General features: G+C 42.5%; 1 protein-coding gene across 1 annotated transcript in view; it reads right to left on the bottom strand.

Annotated features, from left to right (window-relative positions):
• usp34 (ubiquitin specific peptidase 34) overlaps positions 1–23,493 on the bottom strand; it is a 273,481-nt gene that overhangs the window by 143,672 nt on the left and 106,316 nt on the right. The window contains exons 24-30 of the mRNA XM_078556887.1: positions 18,048–18,207; positions 16,388–16,514; positions 14,165–14,312; positions 13,457–13,557; positions 13,030–13,239; positions 1,828–1,953; positions 757–879 (exon numbers count right to left, since the gene is read on the bottom strand). Coding sequence (XP_078413013.1) covers positions 757–879; positions 1,828–1,953; positions 13,030–13,239; positions 13,457–13,557; positions 14,165–14,312; positions 16,388–16,514; positions 18,048–18,207 — 995 coding nt within the window. The remainder of the gene's footprint in view (positions 1–756; positions 880–1,827; positions 1,954–13,029; positions 13,240–13,456; positions 13,558–14,164; positions 14,313–16,387; positions 16,515–18,047; positions 18,208–23,493) is intronic.

Below are 23,493 nucleotides of genomic sequence, written 5' to 3'. Positions count from 1 at the left end.
CATAGACTAGGGGAGATAGCAGTTGTCAGGGAGTTGGCATTCAGCCTGCACAAGGTAGAGGTCAGTTTGTGAAATACCGGCAGCACCACCTTTGTCAGCAGGTTTAATGGCAATATTAAATTAAGACTTGAGAAAATGGAGCACTGCAAGTTCAGAGGGAGGTAATTAGTGCGATTAGAACACTACACTTTCAATTTATATTTGATGCATATAAGATACATCGTTCTTTGGGATTTTCTTTGTAGATTTAAAGGCACTATATAAATACAACTTCTTGTTTTTGCTCCATGTAATCAATATATGGGACAGGGTTTTTCCAAATGCTTACAAAATGATCTGTAGTGCAGTATGTGGTGGTAGATTCGGTGGCCGCTGACAGATTTGTTTTGATGCAGGCTGTTGAGTTATCTCATTCCCTATAGCTGAAAACCTTCGCCTTAATAAACACTATTACAACATTTTAAGACACTGAGGAAATGTTGAAATATTTAGTCAAAAGCATACGCAAATCAATCTGCAGCAGATGCTGGAAACCTAAAATACAAACAGAAAATATTGGAAAACACTCAGGTGAGGCAGCAGCTGTGAAGATGGAAAGTTTCAGATCAATGACCTAAGTTGTTTCTGTTTTTATTTCAGGTAAATCACTTTCAGTGGTGTAATGGTATTTAAAAACAGTCTCAGTCACAGTGCTCGCATTGTCACAACTTTCCAAAATAAAAAGATTTAAACAAGGCAAACAAACATGTTAATTACCGTAGATGCTCTTCTTATTCTCCTGTTAGGTTTTCCCAAGGCCTCAATAATTTCCAGCGCATACAGGAGCTTATGAGGACTTTTTATTCGAAGCAAGTCTTTCCAACAAAGTCCATCATTACCCTTGAATAGAAACACATTTGAACAACGTTTACAGCCATGTTCAAATATCGAAAAACATATAACCATGCACGAATAACAAAAAAATTCAACAAAGAAGTTTGAAAATTTACGCATTCAATAAGCTGTACTGAACCGGCATGCAACTAACAATTCAAACAATTTATTTATATATTTCCATCTTAAACTAAAGGTTACAATTTAAAAAAAAACACTGTTAGAAGAATCACCACCACCTCATCCCACCCTCAGCCCCAGAAGTAAACGTCCATGGGGATGACATCATGCTATTTTACTTTTTGTGGGCTGGATAAGTGAAACACATTTTATATGGCCTAATTCAATGCCTAGATTGCAGTCAAGCTGTCCATGATTTAATTCTAGGTTTTCTATTAGTTTGATACAACTAAGTGGCTTACTAGGCAGTTAATAGTAAACCATATTGGTGTGGGACTGGAGTCACTTAAAACCCAGACTATATCTGGATGACAGCTTTCCTTTGCTAAATGGAGATTTATGAGTTTTTATGACAAACCAACAGCTTTTATTTCCAGATTGTATTTGTACGTAACAAGAATCAAATTCTTAAAGTACCATGTTTGGATGTAAACTCATGTCCTCTGGATTACTATAGGCATCTGGATTATTAGTGCAACAACATTACACTTGCCCACGTGAAGCATAAACACGGCATGCATTAGTTGGGTCAAATGGCCCGTTTATGTGCTGTACATTCTACTAATTCTACACCACTATTCCTAGCACCTAATTAAATGTGAAAGCATTAAATACGTACATCACAAAGTGCTTCAAATTATAATAATTTCCAGCCATCAGCTCTAAAATAATATAAGAATTAAAATTCTTGTCCAGTATAACACTGACTTCCTGCACTACCTTGAATAATTCATTGTCAAATTTAAAGTAAGAAATTTATAATAGTTGCCTCACCGGTTCATCAGAGATGTTTTGAAAAGCCAGTAGCATGTTTGGACATGTAGGAAGCAGCATTAGCAGTTCCCAAACACGTCTGGACAGGTTTTCTGCATGAAGATGCAATTCTTCACAGTGTGCAGTCTGCATGCAGCATCAGGAAACAAAAGCATTTTGTTAAGTGAAATTATGAATTCAATAACATTTAACAGATAAAACAAATCCATGGAATCTAAATCATTAAATTTCTCTCTTAACTAAATCTGTGCAACCCCAAAATTGTCTTCAATTGTACAATATTTCTCAAAAACCCTAACTGGTGGGTGGCAGGCATGGTGTGGGTAGAACATATGCACAAACCTCTCACTTCAATACCAAAGCTTTAATAAATCAGCTTATTTATTTTTTCAGCCTAATGCATCCCGTGGATTGGGATAACCACGAGCTATTGTCAGAGTCGCACTAACAAACCAAAATGTAAATATTTACAATAAACTTTCAAGTAGCTGAAGTGAAGGAAAAGATCATATGCATATCAATCAAATATAACTTCAACACAACTAAACATTCTATGATGCTATGTCAAAATACTTCAGCAGCCAACACAAGTATAAATATCCTTGTATTTATTTTCTTGTTCTGAAAACTAATTTCTATGGCATAAGTCATTTAATTGACATTATTCATTGTACTTCTCCTATATGTATTTGAGTCATCTACAAGCAGGCACCCATGATCCAGATTTTGTTATATGAATCAAGCACCAGTTATCCAATAACGGCTCCATGACTGGAATACAACAATCAGCCATAAAGAGAAAATTCTAACTACAAGAAGTTGCTTGCACATCCACTGACAGATATTTGGTGTACAGGAAGTGGCTGACATATTCTGGGTAATTCAATTTGCCTCTTCTTTGGAGAAATAGCCAATTAGCTGGACCTTACCATCATAGATAGATTAGGTCTGGTACTGCTTTAAGCTGTGATCATACAACAAGCTTTTCTTCATTGCAGAGCAGCTTCATTGCATTATGACTTTGCAAGTCCTGGTACAAATTGAGACAAAGATATTGACACCAAAAGCAAGTTTAAAGAATGTCCTGGCCCATATTACTTACCATGAGGAAGATAATGTTATTTAACTGGTCATTTGCTGTTTATGCAAATTTGCTATGCACAAAATTGTTTGCTGCACTTCCCTACAATTTTTTAAAAAAGTATTATTATTTGATGGTAAGGCACTTCATTTATAAGTTCTTTCACTCTCAATGTTATATTCAATCTTTCAGGACGTACTATTGGAATGACTGGGGAAGGAAACTAAGGTGTACAAGTAATTGCAATATACAGATTATTTTTCATAATAACTCCCATAAGCATCAGTGATGTCCATATCCCATGAAGGACTTAAAAAAAAAATTAACAGCTAAATTATTTCCATTTTTAGTTCCAAATGCCCTCGGATGCTTCTTGCTGCACGTGAAGAACATCACAGGATTCAAATTGGGCAAACAGTTATTGTCAGAAGGCCGATTAAAGAGCTTGAGCATAAATTTGGGTGACAGTCCAGTGCAGTAACGAGCTGCAATCTTTTGAGATTTAAATCAAGGTCCTGTATGCCTGCCCTGATGAATGTCAACGATTCCATAACACTATTTAAAAGAGCAGAGATTTCTACTTGTGTTCTGGTCAACATTCTCTCTTAACCAACACTACCAGAAACACAATAACTGGTTAGTCATCTCACTGATGTTAGCAAAGTCTTCAATGGTACAAAAAAGAAAGCTATATTTGCCTACTTAACAAAATAGTTCATTGTAAATTAAGTTCTTTAAGGCACTTTTGGGAGATGTGAGAAATTGATATATAAATGCAAGTCTTACTTTTTCTTCCACACCATCTACCACAAGTTGTAGTTATTAAATAATACCTGGTAACAGTTTGTGGAATAAAGGCATTTTTTATAAGCAGAACTAATCTGATTCAAAACCTTACATGTGCCATATATAGTGTACCCCAAATTAAAAACTACCCCTAATTATTGCATACAACATGTGGAACTTCCGCCTTTCTCCTGACCAACACAAATTACCATAACAAACCAACAGATCCAGATTTGGCCAGATTAAATTTAAGTTAATTTATAAACAAAGTCAAATCACACAGCAAAAAGCCGAACATCATAACACAATGCTTAAAACCTTGAAACCCATATACAAACAAGCTCAAGACAACTCTTAGAACCTTTAAAAAAGGTGATAGTATTCTTAAATGAAAGATTTATTTCAGATTTTCAGAATGTAATACATATATTAATCATTTGAATCTCCGCTCGTTCACAGAATTTGGATCTCTAATCCGAATTGAAACAATTGACAAATATGCCAGTAACAGTTCAGAAACCTCAGAAATCAAATTGGTCAATCATCAGTGGTTAGATACAACAGTATTCTAGTGAACAGTTTAAACTGAAGTGCTTAAACCATTTGGGATCCAACAACCAACTGATGTCTTGACTCAGCATTTGAGGAACACCTAAATTAAACCCCTCATATCCGGACTAACCTTCAGATGATAGAATCTCAAATAATTCCATTTAGGCAACATGGGGAAATTTCAACATGGGTGAGCAGATGGGATTGGATGCAAATGGCGGGGAGTTAGAGGGGCAAAAGTTCCAAGTGTGCCAGGAAGTTGATTCCAACCTGCCGACTTCTGGGTTTTACTGAGGCACAGCAAGCAACCCATCCCCAGGAGGCATGTTGGCATTTTAAATGTTAGTGTATTTAAGCTTCTTTGCGGATTTAACTATGGGCTACCGCGCAAAAGGCAAGTGCTTTCATTGTGTTCCTTGTGTGTCAGGAGGAGCAAGAGTACTTTCCTCCCTCTTGTTTTTTCTCTCTCTCTGAACTCTCCTCCCACCCTGGGTCAAGGATCAGATCTATCAGGTCCTGCTGCCTCCTCTGGAGTGTTCCTTGCCCAACCAGAAGCTCAGCTGTCAGGGCCAAAAACAGCATGTTACAGAGTGAGAACTGAAAAGCATGTGGGGACCCGTGCGCTTAGCAATTGGTTAAGTAAAGCCAGCTTCTGTCAACTGTCACGATGAATACGAGATTATAAGATAGTTCTGTTTTAAGCTGTTGCCTTTAATTCAAGGTAAAATGGAGCGGTGAAGAGGGGCGTGTGACCTTATACAAAATTTGCCCAGAATCATGCCCATGTGACCTGGTTGCCATGTGGACAGGGGCTCAGGTCGAAACTTATTGAAAATAAGATGCAAGTTTTAACACATGAACACGAAGGAAAAGGCAGCTGCTCTTTCTGCTTGCAGACTCACTGACTCAGAGGCAGTCAGACCAAGAAATTTGAGGAAGAAAACACACCACAGGTGCTGCTATGCCAAGCATAAGAAAAGGACTGTTTTTGGGGTAAACATCAAGGACGGAACCCCTGTTCAAAGAAACAAGGATTGTGAAGAGTTAAAGGTCACAGAATCACCAAAGGTTACCTTGCAACGGGAAGCACATTCAATTATGCTCAAAGGGTTGAGTGAAGGGGCCTTTGTTTGAAAGGACACTGGAAGATTCACCCTAGCAAAGCAGGGAGAAGTGATCCTGTTGGAGTTGAGGGAAGCATTGGACTTTAAATTCAAGACTGCATGTCCAGGAAGGGTGCAGTGCAATGTATAAATGTGGCATGGGGTTTTCAGTTGTATTGCTGAAAAAATACTTCTTTTGGCAAAGTTTTTCGTCTTACACTCATCAGGACCATTTGCAAGAAAATACCAATGTCACAGGAAACAACATATTTATACTATATGAGAAGAGTGCTGATTGGCTGGCAAGTGGACCCTGTTTGGTAGAAGCGTTGCCATGGTGAATGCACCGGATGATGGTGACTGACATTTAACTGCAGAGCATTGTTTGAAATTTAAACCAGGCAGCTAGACTCCGATTGGTCAAGACATTGCCCTGGGGAATGAACCAGCGAATAGATGTCACTTATTTTCTTTAGCTGAAACAAGCACAAAGTGTATACATGTTCTTTCTGTCTGCAAAGAAAAAGGCCTTGTGGTTAATATATGTAGCTTCCAGTACATTAAATTGCACCACATTGCAAGCCCGATTGACAATCTTAAATTGGTTGCCAGCATAATTCTTGGCACACCAGGATTGCCATGGGATGCCTCTAGGGTCAACTCTTGCAAACATCTTTTTGTTGGGTTCCATGAGAAACGTGTCTTCGATGGAAGGACACCCAACCTCCTAACCCATGCATATTGCTGCCATGTGGATGATACGTTTGCTGTATTTAAATGTGCAGCTGCATGTAATAATTTCCTTGCATGTCTTAATGGGCTCCATCCTGTGTTCAAATTCACCTTTGGAATGGAGCAGTCAAATGAACCCCCTTTCCTTCACGTACTAATTGAGAAGTCTGCCAGGGGTTCTCAACCACAGTCTACTGCAAGCCTACCTTCACTGGACAATACACACGCTGGGACTCTTTACAGTTCCACATATTATAAGTTTGGCCTTATCAGCAATCTTGCAAATAGGGCCTGAGCCATTTGCTCACCAAGCAAGCTTGATGCTGAAATAGGGTGCAAAGACATCCTGTGGGTTAACTGCTATCCTAATCAGGTCATTTCACGCTGTATATTGTGCAAACTCATGAATGGGCCCAAGGCCGTTAGTTCCAGTCCTGAAAAGTGCCCAGTCTACCTCAGATTACCCTGGAAGGGCAAGGTATTTCAAAAGTCTGAGCAACTAATGAGCTTGCCGTTTCAGGCTGTCACTATGCAGTAGCAACACAAATAGTATTCGCCACTAACTGGATCAAGCCAAAAAGGTGTTCTACCTATCACATAAATGAGTAATGTGGTGTACGAATTTCAGTACCAGGGTGATGCTAGGTGCACGGGCCATACGTCCCAGAGACTGGCGGATCATATCAAACAGCATGTCCCTTCCGCTGTTCATTACAGGCAAGGTACCAACCAACCTTGCTTGCAAAACACAAAACAGTGCTCAACGTTAGATGTGATTCCATAATTGGACAACATTTTCTAAATAATCCTCAGTGTGCTAAGAATTACGCTGACAATCAATTTAAGATTGCCAGTTGAGCTCTCACTATGGCGCATGCGTGTGTACTGGAAGCTACACATATTAATATACAGGGCCCTGTTCTTTGCAGATAGAAAGAACGAGTACACACATTGCACTTGTTTCAGCTAAACAAAACAAGTGACATCCATTTGCTGGTTCATTCCCCAGGGAAATGTCTTGACCAACCAGAATCAAGCTGCCTGGTTTAAATTTCAAACAATGATCGGCAGTTAACTGTTAGTCACCATCAACTGGTGCACTCTCCATGGCAACGCCTCTACCAGAGTCCACTTGCCAACCAATCAGCACTCTCTTCTAATACAGTATAAATATGTTGTTCCCTATGACATTGGTATATTCTTGTGACTTGTCCTGATGAGTGCAAGATGAAAAGCTTTGACAAAAAAAAATCTTCTTTCAGCAATACTCAAGTTCTGTAGTACCAAATGACTGTTTTCGATCATGTTAAGAAATTCCCCTTTGTGCATTAGCTCTCGTCTCATGGGCGGAGGGGGTGGAATAGTGCTATTGTCACTGGACTAGCATTCCAGAGAGTATCCCAGGGGCCCTCTGAGGGCCCAGGTTCAAATTCCAACATGGCAGATGGTGAAATTTGAATTCAATAAAAATCTGGAATTAAAAATTAAAATCTGATGATGACCACGAAACCATTGCCGATTGTTGTAAAAACCCCATCTGGTTCACAGGTGTCCTTTAGGGAAGGAAATGTGCTGCCTTTACTTGGTCTGGCTTACATGCGACTCCAGACCCACAGCAATGTGCTTGATTCTTAAATGCCCTCTGAACAAGGGCAATTAGGGATGGGCAATAAATGCTGCCCTAGCCAGCGATGCCCACATCCCATGAACGAACAAATAAAAAAAAAAGTTGTCTACTAAGTAGTATTTAGTCTATATTGACTTTAGTGTTTTTGTTACATTAAAAGTCTTAAAATGTGGAATTGAGTTGTATGATCCTTTGTCGGTCACTGGGAAATTAATCTCTTTTAAAAAGTTATTGGTCTCTAGTGGAATCATAACGCCACTCATAACTATTTAAAAAATACTGCAATTTCTTATTTGTGCCACAAAATGTATTAGAAGAGGGCTCTAGGTGGACACGTGATGAGGCAAGAATTCAAATCAAGGGTTTTAAGTGACATCTTAAAGCAAAGTCCAGGACAAAGCAGCCCGCTTGTTTGGCGCCCCTTCCACCACGTTAAAATTTACTCCCTCCACCACCAATACAGTGGCAGCAGTGTGTATCATCTACAAGATGCACTGCAGGAGCTCACCAAGGCTCCTTAGACAGCACCTTCTGAACCTTTGACCTCTACCACCTAGAAGGACAAGGGCAGCAGATACATAGGTACACCACCACCTACAAGTTCCCCTCCAAGCCACACACCATCCTGACTTGGAACAATATCACTGTTTCTTCATTGTTGCTGGGTCATAATCCTGGAACTCCCTTTCTAACAGCATTGTGGATGTGTCTACACCACAGGGACTGCAATGGTTCAAGGGGGCTGACTGCCACTTTCTCAAGACCAAGTAGGGATGGGCAACAAATGTCGGCCAGCCAGTAATGCCGAGATACCATGAAAGAATAAATTAGAAAAATCTAATCTTCAGTGGCCTAAACAGCTGGATTATTACATATAATACATTAACTGCCAAATATTACAAACAAATTAACAACTGTGAATTTCGTTTTTAAATTGAAACACTTCATTGGAATTTTACTATTTGGCCATCAAATTAGCGATAAATTTATTTGATACAGTTTTGAATTTCATCAAGCTGATGTAGATATAAGCAATATTTCCACCAGCAAATTGCATTTAGTTGTCACTGATCCATTTAATAATACACCACTTAGTAGAATTGCAAAGTAGTATTCCGAAGAAAATCACTTTAAATTTCTTCTACATAATTAAATATATAAGGCTGCATTTGCTGACAACGCAACTGCATAGGATGCAGTCACCATACATGCATTCGCGGTGCCTGTGACATCACTGCCAAGGCATCGCAGGGAGCTGCCTGCATCAAAGAGCACTAGTGGCAGCCCCTCAATCACTGCCCTACTCCAAACCCCTTTCAACCTCACTCACCACCCTTGCTGCCTCACTCGCTGCTCTGCTTGCCCCCTTGATCACCGCCCTGCTCCCAACCCTTCTCTGTCCCTCTTGTTGACCCTCTCGATGCCTTGCTCACAGGCCCGCCCCCAAACCTTGGCCACCAGGCTTACGACTCCTCTCCTTGCTTTATTGCTCGTAACATGCAAAATGGCAAGAGGGACAGTGAGACAGTTCAGGAGTGGGGAACAGAGGGAGGGAGGCGAGCATGGTGGCAAGGGGCAGCGAGTGATCAGGGCGACAAGCAGAAGACAGTGAGGGGTCAGGAGCAAGGTAGCCAATGAGGTGGAAAGTGGGACAACAAGGGAGGCAACGAGGGATCAGTAGCCGGATGGCGAGCGGGAGGCACTAAGTAGGTGGCGAGCAAAGCAGACAACGGGCACACAACAACTACATCAGCAGCAGAAGGAATTGCACATGCGCCAGCAGATAGTGTGGGTGACAACTTCCTGTTCCAGTTCAGTGTCAGGAAATATAATGAATATGACTATAAATACGCACTATCCTTCATTAAATGGATGACTGTACTTATTTTGTATTGCAACACCAGGTGCATTTCCTGTACATGCGCAGTTACAGTGTCAATGTGTCAGCTGTATGCATTAAAACAAACAATTTATTTTGACAAAGACCAACAATAAAGTTCAAGTTATCTATTTTTAGGTCCATGCAATCCTTAACCAACTGCAAGTTTTTGTATTTAGTCCACCTATCATTTATCAACTTCTCTCTGTAAAACATGCTTCTGAGAAGTCAGCAAATGATGAAGAAATATACATATAATTGCAGCAAATGAGATTTTCAACTTCCAATGATTGTAATATTTAGATTAAGGACAAAAGTCTATTGAAAATACTTGGCTGAAGATGCTCCTGATATATATTAGTGACCTAGACCTTGGTGTACAGGGCATAATTTCAAAATATGCAGATAATATAGAAGTATTGTGAACCAGAAGCAGGACTGTGTAGAATTTCAAAATGACATAGATGGGTTGATGGAATGGGCATGTAAATGGCAAATGAAATTTATTGCAGAGAAGTGTGAAGTGATTTATTTTGTTAGGGAGAACTCACAGAATATAAAATAAAGGGTACAATTCTAAAATGGGTGCAGGAACAGAGGGATCTGAGGTATATGCATACAAATTATTGACAGGGCAGGACAGGTTGAGGGAGCAGTTAATAAAGCATTCAGCCATCCTCCGCCATTTTTGCCAACTCCAGCATGATGCCACCACCAAACACACCTTCCCTTCACCCCCCACCGGCGGCATTCCAGGACACCCTAGTCCACTCCTCCATCACCCCCTACACCTCAACCCCCTCCCATGGCACCTTCTCATGCAACCGCAGAAGGTGCAACACTTGCCCCTTTACTTCCCCCCTCCTCACCGTCCAAGGGCCCAAACACTCCTTTCAAGTGATGCAGCACTTCACTTGCACTTCCCTCAATTTAGTCTACTGCATTCACTGCTCCCAATGCGGTCTCCTCTGCATTGGAGAGGCCACGCAGACTGGGTGACCGCTTTGCGGAACACCTTCGGTGTGTCCGCAAGCATGACCCAGACCTCCCTGTCGCTTGCCATTTCAACACTCCACCCTGCTCTCATGCCCACATGTCCATCCTTGGCCTGCTGCAATGTTCCAGTGAAGCTCAACGCAAACTGGAGGAACAGCACCTCATCTTCCGACTAGGCACTTGACAGCCTGCCGGACTTAACATTGAGTTCAACAACTTCAGATCATGAACTCTCTCCTCCGTCCCCACCCCCTTTCCAATCCCCCCTTTTCCAATAATTTATATTTTTTAATATATTTTTCTTTTCCTACCTATTTCCATTATTTTTAAATGTATTTTCATCCATTATTTTATCTCCACCTTTTAGCCTATTTCGATCCCTTCCCTCCACCCCACCCCCACTAAGGCTGTCACTTGCTCATCCTGCTTTCTACCCTTAATGTCACCATTAGCACATTCCTTAGCTAATATCACCACCATCAACACCCCTTTGTCCTTTTGTCTATGACATCTTTGGCAATCTCTTCTTTGCCTCCACCTATCACTGGCCCTCTATCCAGCTCTACCTGTCCCACCCCCCTCAACCAGCTTATATTTCACCTCATTTCTATATTTCCTCAGTTCTGATGGAGAGTCATATGGACTGGAAACGTTAACTGTATTCCTCTCCACAGATGCTGTCAGGCCTGCTGAGTTTTTCCAGCTATTTTTATTTTTGTTAAAGCATACAGCATCCTGGGCTTTATCAATAGAGGCATAGAATACAAAAGAAAGCAAGTTATGTTAAACCTGTATAAAACACTGGTTCAATCTCAACTGGAGTATTGTGTCCCGGCTTGGGAACCATAGTTTGAGAAGCATGTGAAGGCATTAGAGGGAGGGTGCAGAAAAGATTCACAAGAATGGTTCCAGAGATGAAGACCTTCAGTTAAGTAGAAAGATTGGAGAAGTTGGGATTGTTCTCCTTGGGGAAGAGAAAGTTGAAAGGAGATTTGATAGGGGTATTCAAAATCATGAGGGTTCTGGACAGATAGATAGAGAGAAACTATTCCCATCGGTGGAAGGATTGAAAACCAAGGGCACAGGTTTAATGTAACTGGCCAAAGAAGCAAAGGCACCACGAGGAAAAAGATTTCATGCAGCAAGTGATTAGAATCCGGAATGCATTGCCTGAGAGTATGGTGGAGGCAGGGTCAATTAAGGCTTTCGAAAAGGAATTGGATCATTATTTGAAAAGGAAAAATTTGCAGGGCTACAGGGAAAAGACAGTGAGTGCCACTAGGTGAATTGCTCCATCAGAGGGCCAGCACAGACATGACAGGCCAATTGACCTCCTTCTGTGCTGTAATCATTCTACGGTTCTATGAAAAAATTCATTATTCAGTGTGGGACTCGAAACAATGACCCTGGGATTATGAGTCCAATTATCTACATACTGAGCGATCCATGCTTTATAGAAACTCCCTGCATAAAGTCTTAATGCACTGGATCTAGCTTAATTATGCAGCACTCACATAAAATCGCATTGAGATTGAGATCCCATCACAGATTGGGAACTGGACTGAATTGTCGCCAGCAAATTATGCTCTTCTATGTGCCACAGTGAAATAAATACCAATCCAAACTCCTACCTCTGATCAGAAAGGCATCAGGAACAGTTGTGCATGTGCTGGTGGCCACAGTGTGGTATAAATGTGTGTGTGCAACTGTTCCTAATGCCTTTCCAGTCAGCCACAAGAGTTATAGTGTAAACAGATATGATAGCTCATGAACAACACCCCTCTTCCCCCACCCAAACTGACAAATCTAAATAGTAAATGCTTTCTTGTCATCACAACCAATAAGCATAATGTCAGGTATGACCATGATATAAAACAGTAATAAGTCCAAGGGGTGCTATAGAACTGAATACTTAAAACGCATTTTTGAATCCCAATTAGGGAAGGAAGTGCCTTAGTGAACTGGGTAGATTAGGGTTTGGCAGGTGGGGGTCAGGGGAAGAACGGTGGAGGGAGTTGTGGGAGGACATACGATGCAGTTCCATGAACTTGCTGGTGGGGAAATGGGCAAGGGAAAAATAAAGAGTGCCTCCTTGAGCATGATTCTACTAAATTAGTCTGTGCTGCTGAGCTTTGACACTTGAAATCATTCCTGGCATTATTGACCACAAACCATTTAATACTTCCTGTTAATACTGCAAAGTGCAACTTCAACCCACTTGTATTAATTTGCAAACTCTGGACCTAACATTTCTCGCCAGTGGACGTCCAAACTAATTAAGGGTACACATGGCTCTACACAGAAAACAGAATGGAAAAATAGCTTTAAATAGTTTAATGAAGAAATTTTCTTAGTCAAATCACCTTACCATTTTTGTGCTTCTATGATCTAACCATGAACTAATCAATCATGAACTAAACACACTTAATGCATTCAAAGACTTTACCTCACTAGCTTCCATAGCTTGATCTACAGAAGGTGGTTTAAATGATGCCAACATTTCAAGCAAGTCAAACAAGGTAGTAAGATGTGGTTCTTGAAGAAGCAAAAGCATTGGAATATTTTCCTTTTGGGGTGGAGGAAGACAAGACGCAGGCAACTGAATACCATCTCCTTTGCGTTCCCTACGTGGGGCTCCCAGTGACACAAATACCATCTGAAAAAACAGCACAATTAAATTAGGCACTGTTGAACAATCATGTAGAAAAATATAAAATATTAAAAGCAGGCTTTTTTTTCTCCGATCAGATTGTACTTTAGAGAGTATTTGGGGGAACTATATATTTAACTTTGCACTTTTATATGATTGCTTCTAATTGTACAACACAGCCTTATTTTTCTATTGGGAAAAAAAGAATCAGCATTTTAAGTACCTGCATATCTTTAAATCCAAGTTCATGGAGTGTTTTCTCATCATAATCTGTGGTAAGCTCATGACCTGAGGAAATCATTCTAACAGGCCCCATAAGTCCTCCTAAAAAGAGCACAGAAAATTCAAGTCAACCATTTTGACATCCTTGTACAGTAATTTAATTCAGTTGATCCTAAATCACCAACCAAACTAAACTGCATGAAAAAAAAAAATTATCGCATACAACTGGAAATGATTGGGGAAGTCACTAGTGGCAGAAATTATTGCCACACATCATATTCCATTCATCATCTTTGCCCTATTTTTTCCCTCAACCAGAATCAATGCATTAACTACCATCAGAAGGCTACAGCTGAGAAATGCAGAAAAAGGCAATAATGAAAAGAATGGCATAGGAGCTGAAGATACAGCTGGGCTTTGGCAAACAAGAATGGAAATAGGCATCTAGAGAGAATGCAATCCAAAAGACATATGCAGAATAAAGGTTGGGGTGAGTGGTGGGGTCACAAGGCAAGGATAGGAGATAAAGCCAAGTAAGGGGGCAGAAGGGATTTAGAGGTGCCAGGAAGAGAAGAGAATGAGCTGCCAGATCAGAACTGGAGTCCAGGGGAAGCAGTGGCATTAGTACATTAAGCTAGTTTGACATTATATAATATATAATATTTATTACATATAAAAACATACGCACACATTTCATCCATTGGCTTACCAGGAAAATCTCCTTGTCGGCTGCTTTGGCCAAATTCTTGGAGTTGAGCTTGCTGGCTCATTTGCTCCTTTTGTAGATTCTCATACCAGTGGGTAACTTCAGCCCGTAAATCTGCAACTTGGTCACTGGGATACATTTCAATGGTCATCTAGTAGTCAAGATGGAAATTAATTTAATAAAGGTTTCAGAAATAAATATTCCAAACATCTAGCACTGCATTTATTTCCAGGCATTAAACATTTTATATACAATTCATTGCATCTTAAACCTATTTGACAAGAATAGAAAACTATCAAATGGGGTTAAGAAGAAATAAATTTGAATCCACACAGCCCTTTGACTTAATGCACTTTAAAAGGGTTAAATATTAAAATGCAATTAAAGCTGGGACCTATAGCAAAAAGTTACTTTTTTTTAATGAAACTGGATCCAAACAATAATTGTACAAACATGACCTTTGAAGCAAAAAATAGCAATACTTAAATTATGGAAAGAGATTGTGCTAACACAACTATAACTTAGGCAGGTGACCCTTCAATGCTGTTACTAGTTATTCCAAGCAATAGTCAACTCTGGATCTGGTACTACAATTTTCTGTCATGTGTACTGTGAAACGGATCACTAAAAAATGCAATTAAATGTTGCTTCTCTGATGGACAGGGTAATTTAATAAGAACGGTTGATGATTCCTATTATCCAGTGTTGACATTTGCCTGTGAGTAACTGACCATTGCCAAGGCTGAACCTACTCAATGGTTGCTACCACTATCAAATGCTGTCCACTGTCTATTAAGACGCCAGTGGAACAAAGTATTCACTGTTCAGTCAAGAAAGCAACTGTTTCGAGTTAAGAATTTGGTATCATAATCAAAACTCAAAATTGCAGTAGTGATATCTTTCCTGTCCTATCAAATGTAGACTAACCTGTGCTAAAGTTAACACATTTTAATTACAAAATCATGATGGTTGCATTATGAAAGTTTTGAAAGACTACCAAACGTCACTCAAAAAATTATTGTGCAGGAGATTAACAGCAAAATTCTAAATGTTGTAACAAATAATTCTCTTTATAGGCCAACAAATACAAATATTTGTTTACTATACAAATCCAAACAAGCCAGTTTGTGCAAAATCAATGGCTAGAGGAGAGAGGAAAGGAAAATTTTATGCATGGAGACCAACAATCCAAATACGAAGAAAAGCAACCTGTCTTTTATGCAGTCATCCTCATTCTTTTAATGGAAATCAGATATCCGAAATGGAAAGATACCATGGGGACACTATCCTTTGAAAGAGTATGCCTCAGCATAGAAACTATTTAAGCAATTGTGACCCATCTCCTGCTCCATACAAGGCCTTGTGCTGTTACCATACTTTAGTTTTCTAAAGGATAATACAGATTTGAAACATATAAGATCCTGAGGGGGCTCACCAGGGTGGATGTCGAAAGGATGTTTCCAATTGTGGGAGAATCTAGAACTAGGCGTCGATATTTAAAAATAAGGGGCTGCCCACTTAAGACAGAGATGAGGAGAAATTTTTTCTGAAGGTCCTGAGTCTTTGGAACTCTCTTCTTCAAAAGGCGATGGGAGCAGAGTCTATGAATATTTTTAAGGCAGAGGTAGATAGATTCTTGATAAGCAAGGGGGTGGAAGGTTATCAGGGGTAGGCGGGAATTTGGAGTTGAGGTTACAATCAGATCAGCGGTGATCGTACTGAATGGTGGAGCACGCTCGAGGGATTGAGTGGCCTACTCCTGCTCCTAATTCATATGTGCATATGTTCATATTCTTCCTCCTCATTCTTTTCACACAAACCAATTCTGTCATACTATAGAAAGTGGAGATGCAAAACAATGATTTAATTTTGAGTTGGAACTCAAGTGTTTGTTTCAAGTTGTCAAGATTAAGATCAATTTATTGAAGCTTATAATTAAAGCAGCAAAAACTCAAACTTTTGTTTATATTTACAGTTAAGAAACTGTACTGTCTGTCTGTTTTCTCTTAACAGATGCTGGCTGACTTGTTTGTATTTCCAGCATATTCTGTTCTTAGCTCCCATTTTCATCATTTGAAGTATTAATGAAATCTGCAATTTGTTTTTGTTCCATAGTAAAATGACAAATTCACAAAAAATGCAAATTTACTGCAATATTGTAAAAATGGGGATAGACAAAGAAAGAATGAAACTATTCTTAGCAGCATTTCACAGAATTTTAATTACCTTATCAGGCAGCCCAGCTGGTTGACAAACAATTCGTAATGGTAAAGACTGCTTATCACTAAGGGCTTTTAAGTGACTGCTAATACCTGTACCCTCAATCTGCCATTGCCGCAAATGGTATGCAAACCTAAGGAAACAATGCAAACCAAAACTGCCATCAACAAGTACCATATATTGTGCCTTTAACATAGAGAAAAGTGTTACAAATCTTTGCTAAGGATTTTCCTTTAGTTTGTTTGTTTGTTCAGAACATAAAACTAGCACTTTGTATTAATTCTAATTGCCAAGTTGAAAATGATCATTCTGTAAATGTAATAACGAACATGTCGAAAAGGTTGACAATCAACTAATTACAGGACGATATAGATAGGCTGGTAAAATGGGCAGAGCAGTGGCAAATGGAATTTAATCCTGAGAAGCATTTTGGGAGGACTAACACAGCAAGGGAATATACAATGAATGGTAGGACCCTAGGAAGTAGAGAGGGTCAGGAGGACCTTGGTGTACATGTCCATAGATCCCTGAAGACAGCAGCACAGGTAGATAAGGTGGTTAAGAATGCATATGGGATATTTGCTTTTATTTGCCGAGGCACAGAATATAAGAGCAGGGAGGTTATGTTGGAGCTGTATAAAATGCTAGTTAGGCTACAGCTGATGTACTGTGTGCAGTTCTGGTCACCACACTATAGGAAGGATGTGATTGCACGGGAGACGGTGCAGAGGAGATTCACCAGGATGTTGCCTGGGCTGGAGCATTTCAGTTATGGAGAGAGACTGGATAGGCTAGGGTTGTTTTCCTTAGAGCAGAGAAGGCTGAGAGGGGACCTGATAGAGGTATACAAAAGTATGAGAGGCACAGATAGGAAGAAACTTTTCCCCTTAGTGGAGGAGTCAATGACCAGGGGGCATAGATTTAAGGTAAGGGGCAGGAGGTTTAGAGGGGATTTGGGGAAACATTTTTTCATCCAGAGGGTGGTTGGGATTTGGAAAACACTGCCTGAGGGGGTGGTAGAGGCAGGAACCCTCACAACATTTAAGAGGTATTTATATGAGCACTTGAAATGCCATAGCATTCAGGGCTATGGGCCAAGTACTGGAAAGTGGGATTAGAATACATAGGTGCTTGATGGCCAGCACGGACACGATGGGCCTGTTTCTGTGATGTATATCTCTATGTCTTTAAAATACATGGTCATACAACCTATGGGATGAGTCAAGGGGATTGAACAATCCTATGTCCCACAATCATACTTTAAGCAAACAAACATTTTACATGATATAAAATAAAACAATTTTACAAATGCTTTCCAAGGTTAACAGTGATTAATCTGGGCATTTGCTACAGTGTCTAATTGAAAATTGAATGTGTTAAATATTTATTTTCCCCAACTGGAACCACACCTGATTGAACCAAAGAATCTAAAAGGTGAAAATACAGAATAAAGGGTGTAAACCAATACTGCATTACATAAACCAATCTGAAAGGAGGCACTCCCTTGTTCAGTTTGCACTGAAAGTATAAGAGCTAATTATGACTGGTTAAGTTATAATCTGCAGTAATTTATAAATAGTTTGAATTTAATTAAAGATAAATAGCATAGTGAACATACGTGGTCTTTGACAATGATTCTTCTTAAATAAAAAAAGCAATTATTTACCTCCTTCTAAATGCTTCCAAGTGTGTTTTCAGCATCAAGAGTCCTCTTTCAATGATGGTAAGACTGGACTGAGGTTCTTTATCAAGATTTTCTGATGCCATCATAAGGCTCTCCATGCATTTACTGATAAATTCTTGCTCCTTCTCCAAGCCTGTTTTACCTGTAACATTGGTGTTTTAAAATAAAACAGAGACCAGACATAATTCATCTCCCATTGTAAACTCAAACATTGGGATCTTATTTTTATACAATCCTTTGTTTAGATGGCAAAACTTCTTGCAATTTAGGAAACGGAGAAGTAAAACAAAAAACCACTGCGGATGCTGGAAATCCAAAACAAAAACAAAATTACCTGGAAAAACTCAGCAGGTCTGGCACCGTCAACTCTTTTCTTCTCCGCCGATGCTGCCAGACCTGCTGAGTTTTTCCAGGTAATTTTGTTTTTGTAACAGAGAAGTAAAGTTGATTGGAGCAAATGAGTTTCTCTGGTCTGCAGGCTGAGGTGCTAGGAGACGCAAAACTGAGGTGTCGTAATGTCACCAGAGGCAATGGGGTTTTAATTACAGTGACAAATTTAAATAGGGCAGAATTTTCAGGTCAGCGGGCGGGCCCGGGATTGGCTAGGAAACGGGCCGCTGCCCACGATCAGCCCATGACCGTGATTTCACGCTGGTGGACCAATTAAGATGTGAAACGCAGCTCCCCAATGGTTGGGAAGGGGCGGGGGCAAGTGCCTGTCGGCCGCTGGGTCCAATGGCGACCCAGCGGCCAGTTTAAAAACGGCGCAGACAGCCCCTTGAAGGCTGCCATGGAAAAACGTTCCCTCTGCGTTGTCAATATTCATGTTATGGAGTAGAGTGCGGCTCAACACAGCAGGTGGAGGGCAGGTCGGGTGAGCACTCAGCCCTCTGCTTTTCAGATGAGTGGCTCACCGTCCTCCTAGAGGAGGTGACTGCCAGGGGGGACACCCTTGTCCCCAGAGATGGGAGGAGAAGGCCACCACACCTCATAAAGAGGCCATGGGAAGAGGTTGCAGCGCTGGTTAAAGGCCATGATGTGGTGCGGCGCACATGGGTGCAGTGCCAGAAGAGGCTCAATGTCCTGCTGCACTCAGGAAGGGCAAGTACAGTGTTGGCATGGGTCAATGTGCAGAAGTGTTATGGTGTGGCCATCCTCCCATGGACCTCAGGTGGTGGAGTCTAGAGTGCCAACTGTCAATGATGCTGGAGCTGACCAAAGAGGTGGGCCCTGGCTGCTTGGACTGAGTGCTTTGCGGCTCAAGAACCACGACTTGGGAAATCCCTGTGCCCCTCAGCTGGGGTTGGCCAGGCTGTAATGGAGCTGCAGTGAGAGGGTGGACTAATCAATGCTCCTCTGTCCTTTCAGGTGAAGACATGCCATAACCAATCAATCAGAGAGGCCACATACAGGCAGAGGCCTACCCTGCTGCTGATCAGGTTCGAGCAGGACACCCTTGTGCTGGAGAGCCAGCATGCTCCACATGCAATGGGCGTGGAGAGGCCGGGTGCTAGACGAAGGCAAGAGTGCATTGCACAGGGGTGAGTGTTTCAGATTGTGGAACCATTCTAGTGTAGTCTCTTCACTGATGGGAGCCTCAAACCTGGAGTCCCCATTGATCATTGAAAGACGATGGCACCATGATGCAGATCTCCGTTGTCTCACCAGGATGCCTGGCATGCACAGTGTTAGTGTGATGACTTTAACTAATGACATGTCCTTGTTCTCCCTTAGAATCGCCGGCAAGCAATCGCTCTCTGGATCCCGAAGGGTCACCCCTGATGTCGGAAGACCGCCGAGCTTCATTTGCACCTGTGTCACACCCGTTCTCTGAACCAGGCACCAGCGCAGATACCAGTGCCTCAGTGGGCATTAGATCAGAGCCAGGATGTTGGTGCACAATTGATGAGGGCACTTCACATTCGCTCGAGGTGCAGGCTGAGGCAGAGAGTGCCCAGGGCGCTGGCAGTTGGAAGACTGCTGGAGACCAGGACGATGCAGGGTGGGAGGCAGATGATGAGCCTCTGGAGTCGTCCGTTAGGTGGCAGATGCTGGATGACCAGCGGGATGTGCAGGAGGATCTGGTGGAGATCTGCGAGTGTGTGCGCGCCATGGTCTCTGCTGTGGAGGAGTCCACGTGGAGCATGAGCACTGTGTTGACCCTCATGGCCGAGAACACTGTCTCCTCCATTGAGAGGGTGGCGACTGTCAAGGAGAAGCAACTCCAGGGGCAGAATCAGGGGTTCCTCGGGTTGCGCTCGAACCTGCAAGCCCTCACACAGGCAATGTCCTCAGGTGGTCAGGGCCAGTCAGGGGGTTGGATGAGGCTCCCAGTATCCCAGCTAGGTGCCCGTCCATCAATTGTGAGCAGGGAGGTCCAGAGCAACCTCACGTTGGCGCACGAGCTGCGTCGTCTCTGCGGGCTCATCTCAGGGCACTCTGGATGACGGCAGCAGCTCTTTCGCCACTCCACTAGTGACCGTGGCATCTGAGGCTGCGATGACTGGGGAGATGCCAACCATGGCACTGGCCACTCCCTCCCTGGCAGGGCCAGCATAGGCTTCACTGGCCAGAGGACGACCGCCCGCCAAGGTCATCAAGGCCAACAAGACAGCAGAGTCAGCTGGCTGCCTCCAATGACAGTCCCAGTGAGAGGGGAGCACCAATACTTAGCATTCAAAAATGTAAGTTAAAGGCACCATGAGCACAACAGGGATTGTTTACAGGTGATTTTCTGTTCATTTATGTTTGGTTTATATGTCTGCTGGAGTGGACATGAACGCCAGTAATGGTAATGTCATTATGCATTCAATGTGACAATAACATTAAATTTGCTTTGGTTCTGATGGTCTGAGTATGCTTCACCTTTTTCATTTCTGGTGCAGGGTATGCCAGTATGTAATGCTGGACGTGAGTAGCTGGATGCTTTGTTGCACAAGCACTGAGTGGACTTTGGGTGCAAATGAAAGGGTCATTTCAGACATCTGGAATGCAGGCAGCAGCCCTGGCATGAGGTGGAAGCAAATCTTTGGCAGCCTAGCTGAAGGAGCATTCGACCAAGGCGTTCCTGGTGTCCTTGCCTCCCTGGAGGCAAATAAGGTCTGCCTCCATGGCCTCAGTATTCCCCTCACCGTGCTCCTCTTCTGACTCACTACTGGGTTCATCATCTGTGGCCTGTGCAGCTGCCTCAAGATCCTCTTCCTCTAGCGGTTTCCCCCCCTTGCCAGTGCCAAATTGTGGAGAGTGCAGCATGTAACCACTGTCAGTGACACCCGCTCTGGGGGGTATTTTAGTGCACCCTCTGAACAGTCCAGGAATTAGAAGCGCATCTTGAGAAGACCTATGGTCCCCTCTACCACCACCCTTGTGGAGGCATGACTCCTATCGTAACGCTGCTCTGCCTCTGTTCTTGAGTGATGGAGAAGCATCACAAGCCACCTTTTCAATGGATAGCCCTCGTCACCCAGCAGCCATTAATCCAGTCGGGTTGGAGCACTGAAGAGCCTCGTCACCTGGGAGTGTCTCAGGATGTAAGCATCATGGGAGTTGTCTTGGTGCCTTGCACAGACTTGCAGATGATTCCTCCTGTGGTCACACACTCTGCACGTATATGGAGTAGAATCCCTTCCTGTTGATGAAGGCACCCGGCTGATCCGCTGATGCCTTGGTGACCACGTGCGCAGTCGATGGCACCCTGGACGAGGGGGAACCCAGATATTGCTGCAACGCCTCTGGCTCGCTTAGCCTGGCTGGCCTCATCCATACGGTAAAGAACATATGTTAGTACCCGCCTGAACAGAGCTTCTGTCACCAGCTTCACGCAACTGTGGACAGCTGATTGGGAGATCCCACACAGATCCCCCACTGACCCCTGGAAAGAGCCGGAGGCAAGGAGTTGAGAGCCACTGTGATCTTCAGAGTCACTGGCATTGGGTGTCCACCCACACAGTTGGAGCTGATCTCAGGCCCAATCACCTGACAAATGGAGGTCACGGATCCTCCTTCGGCAATGCACCTCAAACATACTGAGGTAGCTGCATCGCCGCCTGTAAACCCTGGCAGCAGGATAGTGGCACCTTCTGCCTTGAACTTTCTGCTGGCCCCGCGCCCTTTGTGCCTGCACCTTTCCTCCCACAGGTCCCTCCCCTGGAAACTGCATTGGGACACCTGGCCTCCTTTCCCACCTGCCCCTCTCTTTCCCCTCAGAAAGGGTGCCACCAGCAGAGACCACAACACCCATTACCAGGGTAACGGAAGGCTGTCTGATACCTGGAAGGGTTTACGTGGTCTGAATCCTCCAGGGGTCCTGGAGACACCAATAAGTCCTGAAATGAAGCCTGGAAATGCTAAGAATGAAGCCTAGAATAGAGATGAAGCTGCAAAGTGTCAATAAGCAATCAGCAGCAAACTATCTCCAAAACTCCTCACTGCTCACACTGACAATGCTGCTGACCCTTTTTATCCTGCCCTCAGGCAAGGTTAAGCAAATTGTCGGCTGCCTGCCCGCCCATTTCGCCTGTGCAACGAGCGCAAAATCGCACAGGCAATGTAAAATCTAGCTTAATTGCTTTTTTTACTGGCCTTAACTGGCCTCATAACTGATGGCAGACATGGCTCCGGCTCTTGCATGCGCCCATCAACCAAAATATCACTCGAGTGTGCGATGATGTCGGGATGCTCACCTGAAGTTTTCAGGCACTGTTTTATTCTCGAGTGGGTCAGGCGCATGCTCGCCTGCTCAGCGCAAATTTCTGCCCATAGGCTCCATTTCTATTAGTAATTTGGACATTTTCCATTACTACGTTTCAATTACTAATGTGGGCATTGGAATTTATAATGGAAAATTTGACACGGATGGCAAAAACATGGCAACTGGAAGAAAGATGTTATGGACAGAAAGGGCAATCACAAGATTTTTGATATATTATGTCCTATACCGTTTCACAGAATAAATCGAAGAATATGACCTCTCTGTTATCTGTCTTTGTGTCACTGGGTGAGATCTTAACTCATTCAAAACACATCCACCTGCACAATTAAAATCAAGCTCTTTGTTTCAGTCTCTTCTTTTTTCCTAATCTCCCTTAAACCTTTCTCTCTGACCTCATATTGCTGTTCCCTCTGTCCTTTCAGTTAGGAGCTAGTGAATGATCTGGCATGATGTGATGGAGAAAGGAATCAGCAATATGTGGGCTGCTTTCATAGTGGGGCTTCCAGGTAATGTGGCCTTTAGGCATATATGCTTCCCCCATCCCCTCATTTGCATCCTGTTCCCTACCCCTTCACCTTCCATAAGCGCACACTCACTTGTGTGTGTGAAAGACAACTCTTCCCCTTTGAAGTTCTTGCTCAAAACTTTCATCCTTGATCTTCATTGCCACTTGCATGCCCTTAGCTCTCCATTCAATCTCACCACACTCAGCAGCTT

The sequence above is a fragment of the Cetorhinus maximus genome, chromosome 14 (assembly GCF_964194155.1).
Source record: "Cetorhinus maximus chromosome 14, sCetMax3.hap1.1, whole genome shotgun sequence".
Taxonomy (NCBI): domain Eukaryota; kingdom Metazoa; phylum Chordata; class Chondrichthyes; order Lamniformes; family Cetorhinidae; genus Cetorhinus; species Cetorhinus maximus.
Note: the sequence above shows the minus strand (reverse complement) of the source record. Positions and strands in the feature narration are given on the sequence as shown.